The 16,216-nt window shown below is 39.3% G+C and overlaps 1 protein-coding gene across 2 annotated transcripts in view; it reads right to left on the bottom strand.

Moving 5' to 3' along the window:
- Positions 1-16,216, bottom strand: part of LOC118831548 (SREBF chaperone) — a 104,583-nt gene that overhangs the window by 56,457 nt on the left and 31,910 nt on the right. For both annotated transcript variants that reach the window (XM_036738927.1, XM_036738928.1), the window contains exon 2: positions 5,022-5,246. In XM_036738927.1, coding sequence (XP_036594822.1) covers positions 5,022-5,143 — 122 coding nt within the window. In that variant the 5' untranslated portion in view covers positions 5,144-5,246. The remainder of the gene's footprint in view (positions 1-5,021; positions 5,247-16,216) is intronic.

The raw sequence follows: 16,216 nt of genomic DNA, 5'->3' as shown, positions 1-16,216 counted from the left end.
GCCAATGGCTACTCCCAGGTGGAAGAGAGGTACTAACTAAAGCAGGTATGAAGCAAGTCCTGCAATACCTACTTCAAGGCAGCCATTGGGATGTTCAAAACCTGTGTGATGCGGTCCTGACCCAGTATGTACTGCCTGCTCTTTACACTTTAGCACAACAGCTGGTGGATGGGTGCCTTGTGTGTTGAAGGACAAACAAGTCTGCCTTGTGCCAGGCTCCAGGAGAAGGCAGGCCCTCGGGTCTCAGACCTTTCCAAAGCATGCAGGTAGACTTCACTGAGCGAGCTGCCCCCTATAGGTCACCTTAAATACCTGCTGGTCACAGTGGACCACTTGACCTCCTGGGTAGAGGCCTTTCTTTTTTTACCTCAGGCCACTGCTCCAGTGGTGAGTAAGGTCATACTGAAGCACATAATTCCAAGGTACGGGATGGTAGAATGGATTGATTCAGACCAAAGGACCCATTTTATAGCTAAATGTAACCAGAATGGACTTTGTTTTCTTTGAATGACTCAGCTTACCTCACTGAGCTTCCCTGGACACTGGGGCTTGCTCTTCCAGGGCAGGAAGCCCAGCGACCACGCCAGGAATCAGAGAACTTCCTGTGTGATGAGTCATGGGGCTGGCTGAGGGGAGGTGTGTTAACCTGGTCTACGCTAGGGGGAGGGGCCAAGTTAAGAATCAATCGGCCCTAGTCCTTCAGGCGGCGCTTGATGATGTCAAAAACTCTATAAGAGTGGAGAGGACAGCTTGAAGACTCTCTCTTCCTTTTCCGGTTGGAGCCAGAGACACCTACAGCCGAAGCTGAGCTTCCGGTAGCAGAGCTGACTGGAGGCTAGTGGGTAATCTTCTTACCGTAGAGGGGAAGCATGTATACGATTTTGCCTTATACCATCTCGCTTCTCTGTGGCCTCCTGGTTACCCTTGTGAGGCGGACTTATTGGGCCTGGAAGCTTTTGATGAAAATATCAAAATGGGGACGCTGGTTTGTGGGCTTGTTACTGTGGAGTGTAAATACATGCTTTAGTTCTCCTGCCTTCTGCCTAGAGAATTCCTTATATCCTGCGGTTCCGGACCTTTTAGGCACATATGAGATTCTCTTTGAAATCATAAATTCTGCCTTCCTAATATACTAAAATACTACCGTCCTTGGCTCAGACCTTGGATATTATCTGGGAGTTCTATACTCCTTGGCACCCTCCCTTGTCTGGCAAAGTCGAAAAAATGAATCAGGAGATTAAGAGACAACTCACTAAATTAGTCTTAGAGACCCAGCTACCCTGGACTAAATGTCTACCCTTAGCCCTACTCAGAATTCAAACCAAGCCTCAAAGGGACACGGGACTCTCCCCTTATGAGCTCCTTTTTGGACACCCCTACCCTGGCAGAAGTAAGGGGAGTTAGGATCCACTGTGTGACCAGAAAAATAAGTTTCTGTACAAGGCACTTGCATTCTTTACAGCTTAAAGGGTTAATTGCTCAAACTCCACCTCTAGTATTCATAGTTCACAAGTACAAACCAGGAGAGTGGGTTCTGATCAAATCTTGGAAAGACAATAAACTCAGTCCCAGCTGGGAAGGGCCATTCCAGATCCTGCTAACCTCAGACACCGAGGTGCAAACCCTGGAAAGAGGTTGGACACACCATACCGAATTAAAAGGACCAGTTGCACTTCCAAAGGTTCAGACTGTTGAGAAAACTGAACCGAAGGACCCAAAGGACTTAAAGCTTCATCTTTGGTGCCAACCTTTCTCCTTGGAGTAAAGGGACTTGGACTCTCAGCAGGTATGCATGGTGACCCTCTTGGGTTGGATAATTCTAATTGTATTCTGGACTTTGAGTCAAAACTGCCTTCTCCCCAGTCTTTTGAATCACATGAATTGTAAGTACAACTGGGGACTTTCCTAACCTTTGCCTTTCTGCTAGGAGTGTCCTCTCCAGCCTCCATCTCTTGGCTCCCTCAGAGAAATAGTCTTGAACAATTAATGGAAATTGTAGCCCAAACCTTTAATTTGACTAATTGTTGGGACTGTGGAGAAACCCAGCAGTTGGAGAACTGGCCCTGGGTCCCTGTTCCTGTAAGCCCGGCTCAGATACTTAGTAAATGGTCTGAAGTCCACCTGGGTATGCCAACTTGGCTGGAAATAGAGAAACATACCTGGCTTTTAACAGAAATCCGTGAAGGGAAGCTATTTTGCAGCATAGGCTGGACTACCTCTTGGCTGCAGAAGGGGGGGTAGTATGTGATAAGCTCAATCTGTATACTTATTGTATGACAATAGATGATATAGGGCAAAACAGTAAGAGACATTAATAAAGAGATCAGAAAAATTGCCCATGTTCCAATCCAGACCTGGTCTCCCCCACTCAGCACATCATGGTGGTCCTGGTTTGGAGGAACCAGGTGAAAACAGGCTCTGCGGTTTTTACTAGTGGCACTAAGTGGAGTTACATTGCTCCTGTTTGCCTACCATGCATGATGCAATTAATTACAGCCACTGTGCATAAGACACTCTCCAAAATGGTTAAGTTAGAGGACCCCACCTATGGGTCCATGAGGCTGATGATTTTGAGGGGTCAAGAATGGGAACCAATTAGTCAAGGAGACGATGGATTGACCCATGACGGGGACAGTGACCAAACTGATGATAGAGCTGATGAAACTTACCAAATTTGATGTGAGAGACTTTCAACTATGGAATAAGGTGAAGAATTGAGTGGAATGGATGAAAGTCTCTCATTTAAGGAAAAGGATACTTAATATTTCAGCTTCCATAACACCTGAACTATATCTTTGAGTTTAAAAATTAACCCTCCCCTCCCCGCTTAAACTGCCATATACACCACATATATCCACATCCTGCATATACATAGGGTGAGCATGCCTGTAACTGCTGTCTGTTAGTTTGAGGTTAAGATGTCAGATTAAGAATTTTTCCTTGTTTCAAGAATGTGAGGCCAACTACCCCCACGGATGGGGGATAGAGGTCCAGGGGATTTGGGGGGCTTCTTAGAATTGTTTTGTTAAGGGGGTTTTGGGGGCTTCTTAGAATTGTTTTGTAAGGGGATTTGGGGGGGGGAGCCTTTAAGGGGTATATAAACTGCCTGCCTGCCTTCTGAAACTTGCCTCCCTACCCCAGTCCACTCTGGAGTAGGCGATGCCCAATTCTCACACGAGACTTGCAAACAAAGCCTCTGTCTTTACCTTGAGATACCTTTGATTGTTATTTCATTTTGGGGGAATTATTGTCCCACGTGTAATAAGGATGGAGATTCACTGGTATCTAAATCATCTGAGACAAAGTAAAATAATTAAAATTATCAATTTATACACTACAATAAAATGTACAATTTCTTGCATCTTTTAAAAACCTAATATGCCACAATCACTAGTTTTATAGAATTATGCACTGATTTCACAAGATTTTGACACACTCTTTAATTCTGCATTATGAAACTACACTTTTACAACACTGATTATTAAGCATACCTTTGACAAACAATTTTTCCAAGTCTATTCTAGTCTTGACCACAGCACACAAGTTTTCAATGGGGCTTACATATTCCAGACTACTGAAGCACAAACAGCTCAAACTCTTGGATAAATTTCTTAACCTTTTGGGATGTGTGATAAAATAACAAAGCCATGTTGCTATGTTCCATATAATTTTGGAATTTTTGTATTCCAACATGAATCTAATTCTTCAGCCTATCAACAGTTATCAGAATTCATCATGCCTTAATGGGGAGATGACTTGCAGGTCCACTAGAAGTAAAAAATTCCCAAAATATTTTTTCGGGGGTTGGATGTTTTGCAGTATGATGATGATACACAGATTTCACAGACTCACTTGAACATCTGACAATTGTTTGGTATGGCCTTAAATTTAAAAGTGAGGTTTTTTTTTAATTTTTAATACTCTATTCTGTATTGTTTCATTCATGACAGTATTTTTCTCCACTGCAATTTTTTTTTAAAAACTGATCTTCTCAATGTTATTCAACTTCAAAAAGCCTATGCCATACAGTAGAGCAAGGGTTCTTAATCTGGAATCCATGAACTTGTATTCTTAATATTTTGGTAATTGTATTTCAACATAATTGATTTCTTTTGCAATCCTATGTATTTCATTTTACTCATTTAAAAATATCATTCTGAGAAAGGACTAATAAGCCTCACCAGACCACCAAATGGGTTCATAACACACACAAAAAGCTAAAAATCCTTTTAGCTGCCACATTTCTTTGGAGGTTTTTGCTTACTTTCTGGGGATTAATTAAGTTGTTTCACAGCAATAATTTATCATTTCTCAGCATTACCATTTTAAATGTAACTTTCCTCTACCATAACTTTTTTAATTGCAGATCTAATATACTTGACTTCCCCACACCAAAACCATTGCAGTATCTTTAATAATCATTCAAGTGTGTTCTGTAAGTTATTTTTGTATATTTCCTTGGCATAATATCCATTTTTTGAAACCACAGAAATAAAAACACAACAAAAGAGAGCAATGAAACGTTTGTGAGGGCTGAAATATAGTATTTAACTGTTAGAGCACTAACTTAAGGTGAAAAAACCAGCTCAATCAGTTTCATCTGGTCAGGGTCAGACATTCTGAGTCAGCCCACCGTGAGAAGAAACAATACATGTATGACCCCTGTTGCAACAAAATGAAACTATATTAACATTATTCTTGTCACAAGTAATTTGCACCTCACCCCCTCACAGAGGTTGGAAACAGATTATGAAGGGCTTTCAACGTTTAAACAAAGGAGTTTACACTTGGCTCTAGAGGTAAGAGAGAACCAACTTACCCTTCTCAAAGAGTTTCCATATTAAATTCCAAGTGACTTATGTATAAACCACATGGCAGCACAGAAGTAGGGGGAGACAAAGAAATCTCAAATAAATTCAAAGACTTTAGAGGCAATCAAGATCAAAAAAAGTTTGCACTCCTTGGCACAACTATTAAACATCCAGGTAACAATGATGAATTGTTTTCACACTGAGACTTACCAACAGGCTAAGATACAGAAGCCAGTGAAGAGAATGATAGGAATAGGGTAGGATGCACAAAAAAGCCCATGGCTATAAAATGCCCGCGATATCTTGTCACGCAGCCTTTCAGTCAGGGTCATCCTCAGCTCATGTCACCTTGTTGCCATCACGGAATTCAACAGGAGGTTAGCCAGGAACACTGTGGGTAGCACTGATGTCAAATACCATCCACAGAAAAGGAATCTGGAGGTGACAAGGAGAAGAGAAAAACAACCCAATTAGCACAAAATAGTCCTTAGCTAACTGGCTAGAGCTGAAATGGATGGCTACAAAACAGAACTAATATTAAATAAGCTGGCAGTTATGTATCACACTGAAACTGCTCTCATGATTTAGTTTTTTAAGACACTAAAGGCTAATCAAATGAATTGCTACACTAGCGTTTTAGAGATAACAATTTTTAAGTTTCTAGTCACTCTAATTCTATGCCCACTTACCCAATTTATTCAAAGAAATCAGAGATTTAACCCTCCAATTTAATTACCCAGTCTGCTTCTTTAGGTCTTTCTATATTTCACAGGCACTACTGCAGGACATATATCCCTTGCTCTTACCCAAAAACAAAAACAAAAAAACACTAGCCCTTCTCCTCTTCTGATAACATACTTCCTCTATGATATACTATGCACAACCCATGAAAAAAAGAGGAAGGTAGTACAAAAACTATCCCCACTTTAAAGATGGGGAAAACTGAGGATCAGAACAAGTAATTAGTTTACAATAACAATTAGAATTAGAGGCAGCACTTGAACCCAGGTCTTAAAGACACCAACAGGAGTGCTCTTTTTATAACATCAGGTTGCCCTATCAGCAAGAAGTAGTGGAAATAAACAGATTTCTCTAGGTCAAGTATGTTCCAATGAACCACAATCCAACATGTACAAGGTACTAGGTCTAGATTCAAAGCCTGACGAAGGAGCTTACAGTCTACTCGGGGTGGGGGGTGATAACAACATGTACACCAAAGCAAATTCAGGGTAATATGGAGAAGATAGTATGAACTGGCAGAAGAGAGATCAAGAAGGTTTCTGAGAGGAAGAAGTTCCTTAGGTCAGTCTTCTTTGTTTGTTTAGTATTTTATCTTTTCCCAGTAACACGTAAAAACCATTTCTAACATTCATTTTTAAAACTCTGAGTTCTGAATTCTCTCCCTTCCTCTCTCCCCACCCCTCTTATTGGGAAGGAAAGCAATTCAATACAGGTTATAGTCATGCAAAACACATCTCCATATTAGTCATGCTGTGAAGGAAAAACAAATACCAAAAACCTCAAGAAAAATAAAGTAAGAAATGTATGCTTCAATCTATATTCAGAAACTATCAGCTCTTTCTCTGGGGATGGATAACAGTTTTCATTATAAGTCCTTCAGAGTTGTCCTGGATATTGTATTGCTGAGAAGAGCTAAGTCATTCACAGTTGATCATCTTACGCTATTGCTGTTACTTTCTACACAAGTCTTTACAGGTTTTTCTGAGAGCATCCTGCTCATTTCTTACAGCACAATAATATTCCATCAATCACATACTACAACTTATTCAGCCATTCCCCAACTGATAGGCATCTCCTCAATTTCCAGTTTTTGTGCAGCTGTTTTCAGAGATTCTTCTACTGACCTCTAAGTTTTCAGTCCTTCCAAGGTGGTATGACCTAAGGAGAGGTGTTTACTACTCCCCTGGCCCTGTGTTCTGATCTATGAGTGACCATAAGAACTCTTTTCTGTTCTGGAGCTGTGACAAGGGTCCCTGCGTCACTGTGGCCTCCAAGCTCTTGTGTGCTAGTCCTCCTCCTTGCCCTACTGCCAGCCAGGGCTGTGACTGAGACCTAAGTATGGGCAAAGCAACAAAGTCGTGCCCCCAGTGCCAGCAAAGAGATCCCTATAATCTCCTTCTGATCAGCTGTTCTACCTCCTTACCATTTGTGAGCTACAGGTCCAGTGACTCCCAAGGCCTGCTCCTGGTTTGCTGGGGCTCAGGCTATGTTGGCATAGCCTGCACTAAACTGTGTTCCACTCTCACCCCAGTGCAACAGACCTTTCTGTGTTGTCTTTGGCTAGAAAGTTATTTCACCCTGTCCTTTTGTGGGTTCTGCTGCTCCAGGAATTGTTTTATGGCATTATTTAAAGGTGTTCATAGGGGTTTGGGGGGAGCTCAGGTGAATCACTGCTGTTTCCCTTCCATCTTGGCTCTGCCTCCTTTAGGTCAGTCTTGAAGACAGATAAAAGATTCTGGGAAGCAAAAATGAGGAAGAATTAAATTTCAGGCATGGGGGAAAGGTTATAGAAATGCACAAAGGCAGGAGTCAGATTACTCATTTCAGCAAACAACTAGTGGTCCATTGATTGAAACATAGAGAACATAGAGTCATATGAAATACAGCTGTCTACATAACTTGGAGCCACCTGCAGGATCATAAATGCCATGTTGAAAAGCCTATATGTTATCATGGAAGCAATAAGGTTTTTAAACAAGCCAGATCTGACATAGACCTGTGTCTTCAGGAAGATTATTTCGGCAGCTTTGTAGAAAATAAGAGCAGAAAGGAAGAAGATGAAAATAGTAAAAGCAATCGGATTATACTAGTCCAGAGAAGAAATGTTAAGGACCTAAATTTGGGTAGTGGCCATATGAATAAAGAGAAGGAAACATATGCAAGATATACAAGACTTGGCAAAAAAAAAAAAAAACTGGATATGGAGGGTGAAAAATCAAGAATGATGCTGAGTTTACAAATTGGGATGATCAGAAAGATGGTAATATCCTTAACAGAAAAGGAAAAGTTTGGGAAAGAATAAAGTAAGGCTTCTTATCCCCTTTGGTGATCTGTTAAAGTCCATGGAACCCTTCTCTGAATAAAGCTTTTAAATACGTTAAGTATACAAGATTACAAAGGAAACCATTTATTTAAATACTTATTAAAAAAAAAAAGTTCATTGACTCTCAGGTCAAACACCCCTGGTTTAGAGGTAACAAAAGTTTGGTTCTCTTCTTGAGGTTTTTAATTTGAAATGTTGATGGGACAGCAAAGTAGAAATATCCTTTTGGTTGTGAGTTATGTATGATTACAATACAAGAGATTAAGACTGAATGTATCATTCTAAGAGACACTCATATAAATCTAATTAAACCAAGGGAGAGAATAAAGAGCATCCCAGACAAGGCCTTGGTAAACACTTGCACTTAGTGGAAGAAAAAGACAATGCAATAAATGCAACTGAGGAGAAGCAATGAGATGGGTATGAGGAAAATCAGCAAAGAACAGTACCATGGAAGCCAAAAAAGAGACTATCTAAACCACAGGGATCACTGATGCCCAAGGCTGCAAAGAGAAAGGGATCACCGAATAAAGCAATTAAAAGACCATTTATAACCTTTGAGAAATGAATTTCAATAGAATGAGAAACAAAACCATAGGAGGCTGAAAACTGTTAGGACGGTAAGAAATCAAGTAAATGAAAACATACTACTGTCTAGAAGCATGGAAGTGAAAAGGATGAAAGACATAGGACACTAGTTTTAAGGTATTTGTTAAACTGAATGGAACAACAGAGGAAAAACTGAAGATAAAGATGTGAGAGTCAGTCACGAAAATAGATGAAATCATTAGAGCAGAGTATATAAAGGAAAAATAAAGCAGAAGACAAAGCCTACGTACAGAGGAGAGATAATGATTTATTGATATGGGATTGATAATACCGGAGTTGTTGGTTGATGATCTCAGAAAGCAGTTTCAATAAAACAGTAGAGGCAAAAACCAATTTTCAAGGGATTGTTAGTGAGAAAATGTAAGCAATCCACACAAACTACTAACTCTAAAAAGTCTGGCAGTGAAAGGGAGGAATTAGTTGGAAAAGGAGCTCAAGGTAGGAAAGAATAGGAAAACAGAGTCTGAGAAAGGTTAGCCAGAGTAGGAGACAAGGTCATATGAGGGGGAGGGGAAAACAGAAAAGTACATATACAAGGTTTGAAATGGTTGCTGAGGATATGACAGGGAGTTCCTATGAGACTATATACTGATCAACTAGGAGATTTCCAACCACGTTACCCTTCCACCACCTTGCTTCTCCACCAGGTTAAAGGAGTTCATATTGGATTCAATTACTGACATTCAAACCACAGAATTAATTTTCCTTCAAGAGCCCAAGAAAATAAGAAATATATCATACAGTTCAATCCTCCACAACAGAACTTAACCCTAATTACTGTGGAAAGGAAGTATTTAGTCAACAGTCTAACTTCTATTTATTACTGATCACACATCAAACAAGGTCTAGAACATTTCATATCATTTCAGCCCATGTCAAGTCAAAGAAATGAACAAAATAAAAAGGCAACTGGAGTCATTATGTTTTACATATAGACTGGGAAGAAATTTAGGTTATTTATTCCGTGAGTATGGGAACATCTACCTTTTTCTATATTATAGAAAACTTTTTTCTCATTACCTCCTGTTAAAAACTCAAGGCAATTCCCCAATTGATAGATGGTCAAAGGATATGAACAGGCAGTTTTCAGAGGAAGAAATTAAAGATATCTATAGTCATACAAAAAAATTCTCAAAATCACTATTGATTAGAGAAATGCAAATCAAAACAACTCTTAGGTACCACATCTCTCCTGTCAGATTGGCTAAAATGACAAAACAGGAAAATGATAAATGCTGGAGAGGATGCGGGAAAATTGGAACACTGTTACACTGTTGGTGGAGTTGTGAACTGATCCAACCATTTTGGAGAGCAATTTGGAACTATGCCAAAAGGGCTATAAAAATGTACATACCCGTTGACTCTGCAATACCACTTCTAGGGCTGTATCCCACAGAGATCATACAAATGGGAAAAGAACCCACATGTACAAAAATATTTATAGCAGCTCTTTTTGTGATGGCAAAAAACTGGAAATTGGGGGGGGGGTGCCCATCAATTGGAAAATGGCTAAACAAGTTGTGGTTTATGAATGCAATGGAATACTATTGTGCTGTAAGAAATGATGAGCAGGCGGACTTCAGAAAAACCTGGAAAGACTTACATGAACTGATGCTGAGTAAGGGGAGCAGAACCAGGAGAACATTGTACACACCTACATCCACAGTGTGCTATGACAAATTTTGATAGACTTGGTTCTTCTCAGCAATGCAAGGTTCTAAGACAACTCCAAAATGCTCATGATAGAGAATGCTAGCCACATCCAGAGAAAGAATTATGAAGTCTGAATGCAGATCAAAGCATACTATTGGCAGCTCTCTCTCTCTTTTTTGTTTTGTTTTGTTTCTTCTTTCTCAGGTTCATTCCATTGGTTATAATTATTCTTTGCATCGTGACTAATGTGAAAATGTTTAATGTGAATGTATATGTAGAGCCTAAATGAGATTGCATGCCATCTTGGGGAAGGGGGTGGGAACAAGGGGGGGAAAATTTGGAACTCAAAAGCTTGTCAAACTGAATACTGTAAACTAAAAATAAATTAATTTAAAAAAAAAACCTCAAAAAAAATCTCAAAGCATACAAAAGTGAAAATAAGACCAGATAGAATAAGTACAGGTATCTAGTATGAATGAACATTTACTGAGTACTGAGACAAAGTGGACACAGTTGATGTGAATTTCCTAATGCTCATTTTATAACAACCACTCTCTTTGGGAGCCATATCAGAAGAGGGCCAAGAACTGCTCAAGTATAAAAGTTTCAGGAAAGACTCTACCAAATCAGCTCTTTGCCCTTTCCCAAGACCAGTCCCTAGAACAGCAACAGCTTCTAAACTTCTTAAATAATGGGCCTCTTGCTCCTGGCCTGAAAGGCATACTCTGATGGCAGCATAAACAATGCACTCATTTGGGGGTAGAAACAAGAAAAATGCCAGACTAAACACATACTCTTTCTTGCCAAACCTCCATTTGTATTATTCTTCCTCTCACTGTACCCTACAGTCACAATCCAAAAAAAAAAAAAAAAAAAGAAATAAGTAGGGTCATTACCCTAAAGTATACATGAAAATAAAGAATGTGCTTGGGGTAGTAATCTCCCTTCAGTACCACCAGTTCAGAAACATTGTTCCCAGCTGGCATTCACAGAGAGAGAACAGTGGACTTTGTCCCATTCAGGGACCACTGCTGGACAAAAAAAAAAAAAAGAGAAATCTGCTCTGGGAAAGTTCACCACGACAAGCTACTTCCTAGTGATACAGCAGCACCTTTTTGAATTAAGACCCTGCTGCTGCTTGCCCTCCAAATCCCAGAGCACTGTTTCCTCTAAGAGATGGGGCAACATGGCACCATAGCACCCTGCCTTTCCATTCTCAGGCAAAGAGGACAACTCAAATTCTACCCACTTAACCCAACCTGTTTCCAAGAATCTGCCTACACAAAATTTACTGATGTACAGAGGGAAGAGAAATAAACCAGGATCTGAGTCAGAGTAATACATGCATATGTGTGTACATACGGCAGATGACCTTACTAATCATTTCTTTTGCTATTCAGGAGCTACAGAGACTATACCTTTCACATTAATTCCTGATAAAATTCCACAACAGATTTCTAAATATATGGTTTATAAATACTTTAAAAAGGAGATGATCAGTAGACAGAACCTTGATCTTGGAATCAGGCATGGGTTCAGATCCCACCTCAGATACTTACTTGTTACATCAAATAACTTCCCCACAACTTAGTTTCTTCATCTGTAAAAGGAGATGAGACTCAGTGGCCTCTAAGGCCCCTCCCAACAGCAGAGCTATGGTCCTATAAGCTACGTCATAATCTTAACTCATCACAGCACATGATGAAGTGCATCGTAAAAGCACTGTCAGCAAGATGGAAAACTGTGGCCTCAGTGACAACACAGTAAGGTATCCCGGTCACTAATCTGAAAGGCTACCTTCCACGCTGACACAGATGCTCTGAATACAGCCTCTAATGATGTGATACAGGCTCTATCCTCAGCTGCAGTCTGCTTTAATATTTTTGTTAACATAAATATCAGTCAACAAGCTTTTATTAAATGCTTACCAGAAACTGCGGGGCAACATAAAGAAAGGAAAAAAAAACAAACCAGTCCCTGCCCTCAAAGAGCTTAAATTCTAATGGAGGAGACTACATGTAAATAACTAGGTATATGTAAGACATACATGATAAATGGAAGACAATCTGAAAGGGAAAGGCATTTACAGCTAGAGGAATCAGCAAAAGCTTTTTACAGAAGATGGCCCCTGATATGAACCTTGAAGGAAGCCAGAAAAACTAAGTGGAGGTGAAGGCACAGAGCACTGTAGACATGGGAGACAGCCAACACAAAGGCACAGAGATGGGAGATAGAAAGCCCTATGCAAAAAAAAAAAAAAAAAAAAAAAAAAAAAAAGGCCAACAATCTATGTCACTGGATTAGAGAGCACATGAAGGGGAAGACAGGAATGCAGGGACAAGCCAGTTTAAATGCACATCCCTTCCTTGTTTGCAGAGGTGGAAGACTATGAGAGTGGAGCACTAAGCCTACAGTGAGATTCTTTATACATCAGGTAGCAGTTTTACTCATATGCTCTTTTCCTTCTCTTTTTAAATTTTTAGCTAGAAGGAATGGCTCTCTAGGAAAGGAAGAAAGAGATACCTGGAAATGAAGCTGGTATAAAATAATAAAAACATTTTTTTTTTAATCTCAGAGAATCAAATATTTCAAATACAGAAGCAGAATAGAAAGAGGCAAAACCAGATGAAGTGGTGGAGTCCAAAGTGAGATGCATACATCAACTATCCAATTAAAGCAATAAATTGATATGAAACAGGATTTTCATCTGAGATGGCTGCCTAAGGAGCAAACCACCCAACTCCCAAACACCTACTCCACCAAAACCCCAAAATTTGCACCAGTCAATAATGATAAAATACAGTGAATGGCTTCTAGCCCAGAACTGCACAAAAACTCAGCCAAGGGCAAAAAGAAAGTAAGACACCAGTACAGCCAGACCCAGCTCCAGGTAATCAAGCCAAGACTAAAGGGATACAAATCAGCCAGGGGCTGTTTCCCAAAACATCAAGAGGGAAGGACTCCCAGAAAGCCTCAGAGTGGGGGCCTTGAAAGCCCTGGGGTACAGCTGTGACTGACTAACTCAAGAGCATTCAGACACCACAGGGCTCTAGGTCCTAGCACTGTCCTGAGAAGACAGATAGCCCTGAAGATTCAATACTCTGAAGAGGTACTGTTCAGGGGGCCTAACCCTAAGAGACAGAGGTCAGCACTGAGAAAGACCAAGCATGACTCACCACCCCACAGGAGAAGTTGAGGTCTGGCCTATCTCAACTCAAGAACTAATCATATGAATAAAACAAAGAAGACTGGCCAGCATAAAAAAATTATCGTAGATCTAGTGATCCCCCAAAAAAGAATAATTCCAGAATTGCAAGCAAAGATTCAAAGGAAAAAATGAATTTTCCACAAGAACTACATGAATACTTAAAAGAAATTAAGCCACTCTGGAAGAAATAAAAAGAATAAATAGCTTAGAAAAGAAAATGGTGAATCGTATCCAAAGAAAATTAAATCCTTGAAAATCAGAATTAACCAAACAAAAATCAAACTCCATGAGGCAGCAAAAATTACTAAAACAAAATTAAAAGACTGAAACAAAAAATGGAAGGAAACATCAAGTACCTGATATCAAAAACAACTGTCTTGGAAAACAGGTCAAGAAAAGGTAATATAAAAATCATTAGACTGCCAGAAAATCATGAAGAAAAAGAATGGATGCTATTTTTCAAAAAAAAAAAAATCCAAGATTTAAATTGCTCAGATCTCTTAGAACCAGAGGTCAAAGTAAAAACAACAAAGAACCCATCAATCAGCTGCTGAAAGAAACCCAAAAGAGGAAAGTCCTGGGGGTGTCACAGCTAAAATCCAGAGCATCAAAGAAAAACTACTCTAGAGAGAAGCAGTTCAAGTACCAAGTAACAACAGATAGAATCATACAAGACTTGGCAGCTTCTACCATAAATGAGAGATATTGGAACATAGTACTCCAAAAAGCAAGATCAGTAAGTTTAAAATCAAAAATAACTTGCTCTCCAAAGTTAAGTACAATCCTTCAGAGAAAAAACTTGACCTTTTATGGATGGGGCTTTCAAGCATTTCTGATGAAGACAGCAAAGCTCTGAAAAGCAAACACAACAGTCAAATTACTTTTTGAGTAACTAGAAGAGGTTGTATGACAAGAAAGTGATAACATTTTAATGGGGGAAAGATACAAGTGTTCTTCCAAAACTTTAATGTCTGCTAGATAGAATTTTTTGTTAAAAAATGAGAAACATGTTCTGGATTGGTTCTATTCTGAGGAATTTAAAAAGAAGAAGATAAAGGGGAATTAAAAAAAAAAAAAAGATGTGTAGAAAGGAGGAAGAAGGGGGTGGAACTTGCAATTTCTCTTCACTAGGTTCCTAAAACGAATATACAAACAAGAAAAAAGGGGTAACAGGAGCAGATAAGAACAATATCATTCTTATCTGAAACAAAAGAGAATATAACAAACACACACTGGCAGTTTGGTATAGAATTACATTAAACTTAACTAGGAAACAAGCAAGGATACAGCAAGGGGGAATAAAGTTATGAAGGAAAATAAAACCAATGAAAGAACAGAAAAGTCAGTCCTCATGATTCCTGGAAATCTTTTCACCAGATAACTCATCATCCTGGAAGACCGCATCATCTGTGGTACTCACTCCTCTTCATTACCCTTAAGAGTACACTCACTGCCTCTCTGATTGGAGGGCTGGAAGGCAGAGGAAAAATTGAGGAAAAAAAAACCTCTGCCCAAAGCTTTCCATGACCCTAAAGACTTTCTCCCCTCCCTACCTTTCAGTTTCTTTTGTATACTATCTTCCTCCCTTAGACTGTAAGCTACTATCCCACTACTACCCCAGCATTTAGCAGTGCCTGTCATACATTAGGCACTTAGTGTTTCCTGACTGACAGAAATTATATACTTTTTTTAATTAGTAGGAAATAGAGATTCACGTTTTCATATAAAATCCTCCTTCAGGATTCTGCTGGGCATGGGCAAAATGCTGGGTTTCTTGGTGTTTACATTCAGAATAAAAAAAAATTAATTGACATGGACCACAGTAAAAAGTCTGATTGAGCACATCAAAAGAAACAAGAAATGCTGAAAAACTTTGTAAAGTTTCACTGAATAATACTGCAACATGAAAAACTAGGAAAGTATAAAAGGAAAAAATGATCAGAGGACATCCAAGAGATGAAGGCTTAAGAAGGCAAGCTCACATACTAATATATCTGGATCAACTTCAGATATGTCTTTCAGAGAGAAAGATGTCCTGTTCCCACGAATGTTTTAAACACAGTCATTTTCGTTCTATTCTTTCAATATAATTTTATCTTGCAGATTCATGTGTGAAGAGTGACACTTCCTTCTGTTTTTTTCTCCAGAAAAAAATTAACCTACCATTCAATGGTAGCATGGCCCAGAGCGAACATTTTTTCTGGTTCACATAGGCTTTTGCCATTATGCTCAAAAGGGTGCATATCATAAGCAAATTAGTGGAGCAGTAAAGAAATTACCTATTAGATCTAGAGATGGGGAAAAGTTTCTGCCTAACAGACAGAAAGGTTTACAGGAAGTAAGATGGATAATTTTGATTACATAAACTTAAAGTTTAGACACAAAACAAAACCAATGCATTTAAAATTAGAGGAAAAGTAGTAAACTGGAAAAAAATCTTTACAGTAAATTTCTCTAATAAAGGTCTCATTTCTAACACACACACACACACACACACACACACACACACACACACAGAGGAATTAAGTCAAATTTATAAAAATATGAACCATTCCTCAATTAATCACACACAAACACAGAAATTAAGTCAAATTTATAAAAATATGAACCATTCCCCAACTGATAAAGGATCAAAGGATATTTTCGGTTGTACCTGACTTCTTTGTGACCCTATCTGGGGTTTTCTTGGCAAAGATACTGGAGCTGTTTGCCATTTCCTTCTCCAGCTCATTTTACAGATGAGCAAACTGAAGCAAACAAGGTTAAGTGACTTGCCCAGGGTCACAGAGCTAGTAGGTATCTGAGGCTAGATTTGAACTCATGAAAATGAGTCTTCCTGACTCTAGGCCTGGCACTCTATCCACTGCGCCA

The sequence above is a fragment of the Trichosurus vulpecula genome, chromosome 9 (assembly GCF_011100635.1).
Source record: "Trichosurus vulpecula isolate mTriVul1 chromosome 9, mTriVul1.pri, whole genome shotgun sequence".
Lineage (NCBI taxonomy): Eukaryota > Metazoa > Chordata > Mammalia > Diprotodontia > Phalangeridae > Trichosurus > Trichosurus vulpecula.
This window is presented reverse-complemented; position numbering and strand designations above follow the sequence as displayed.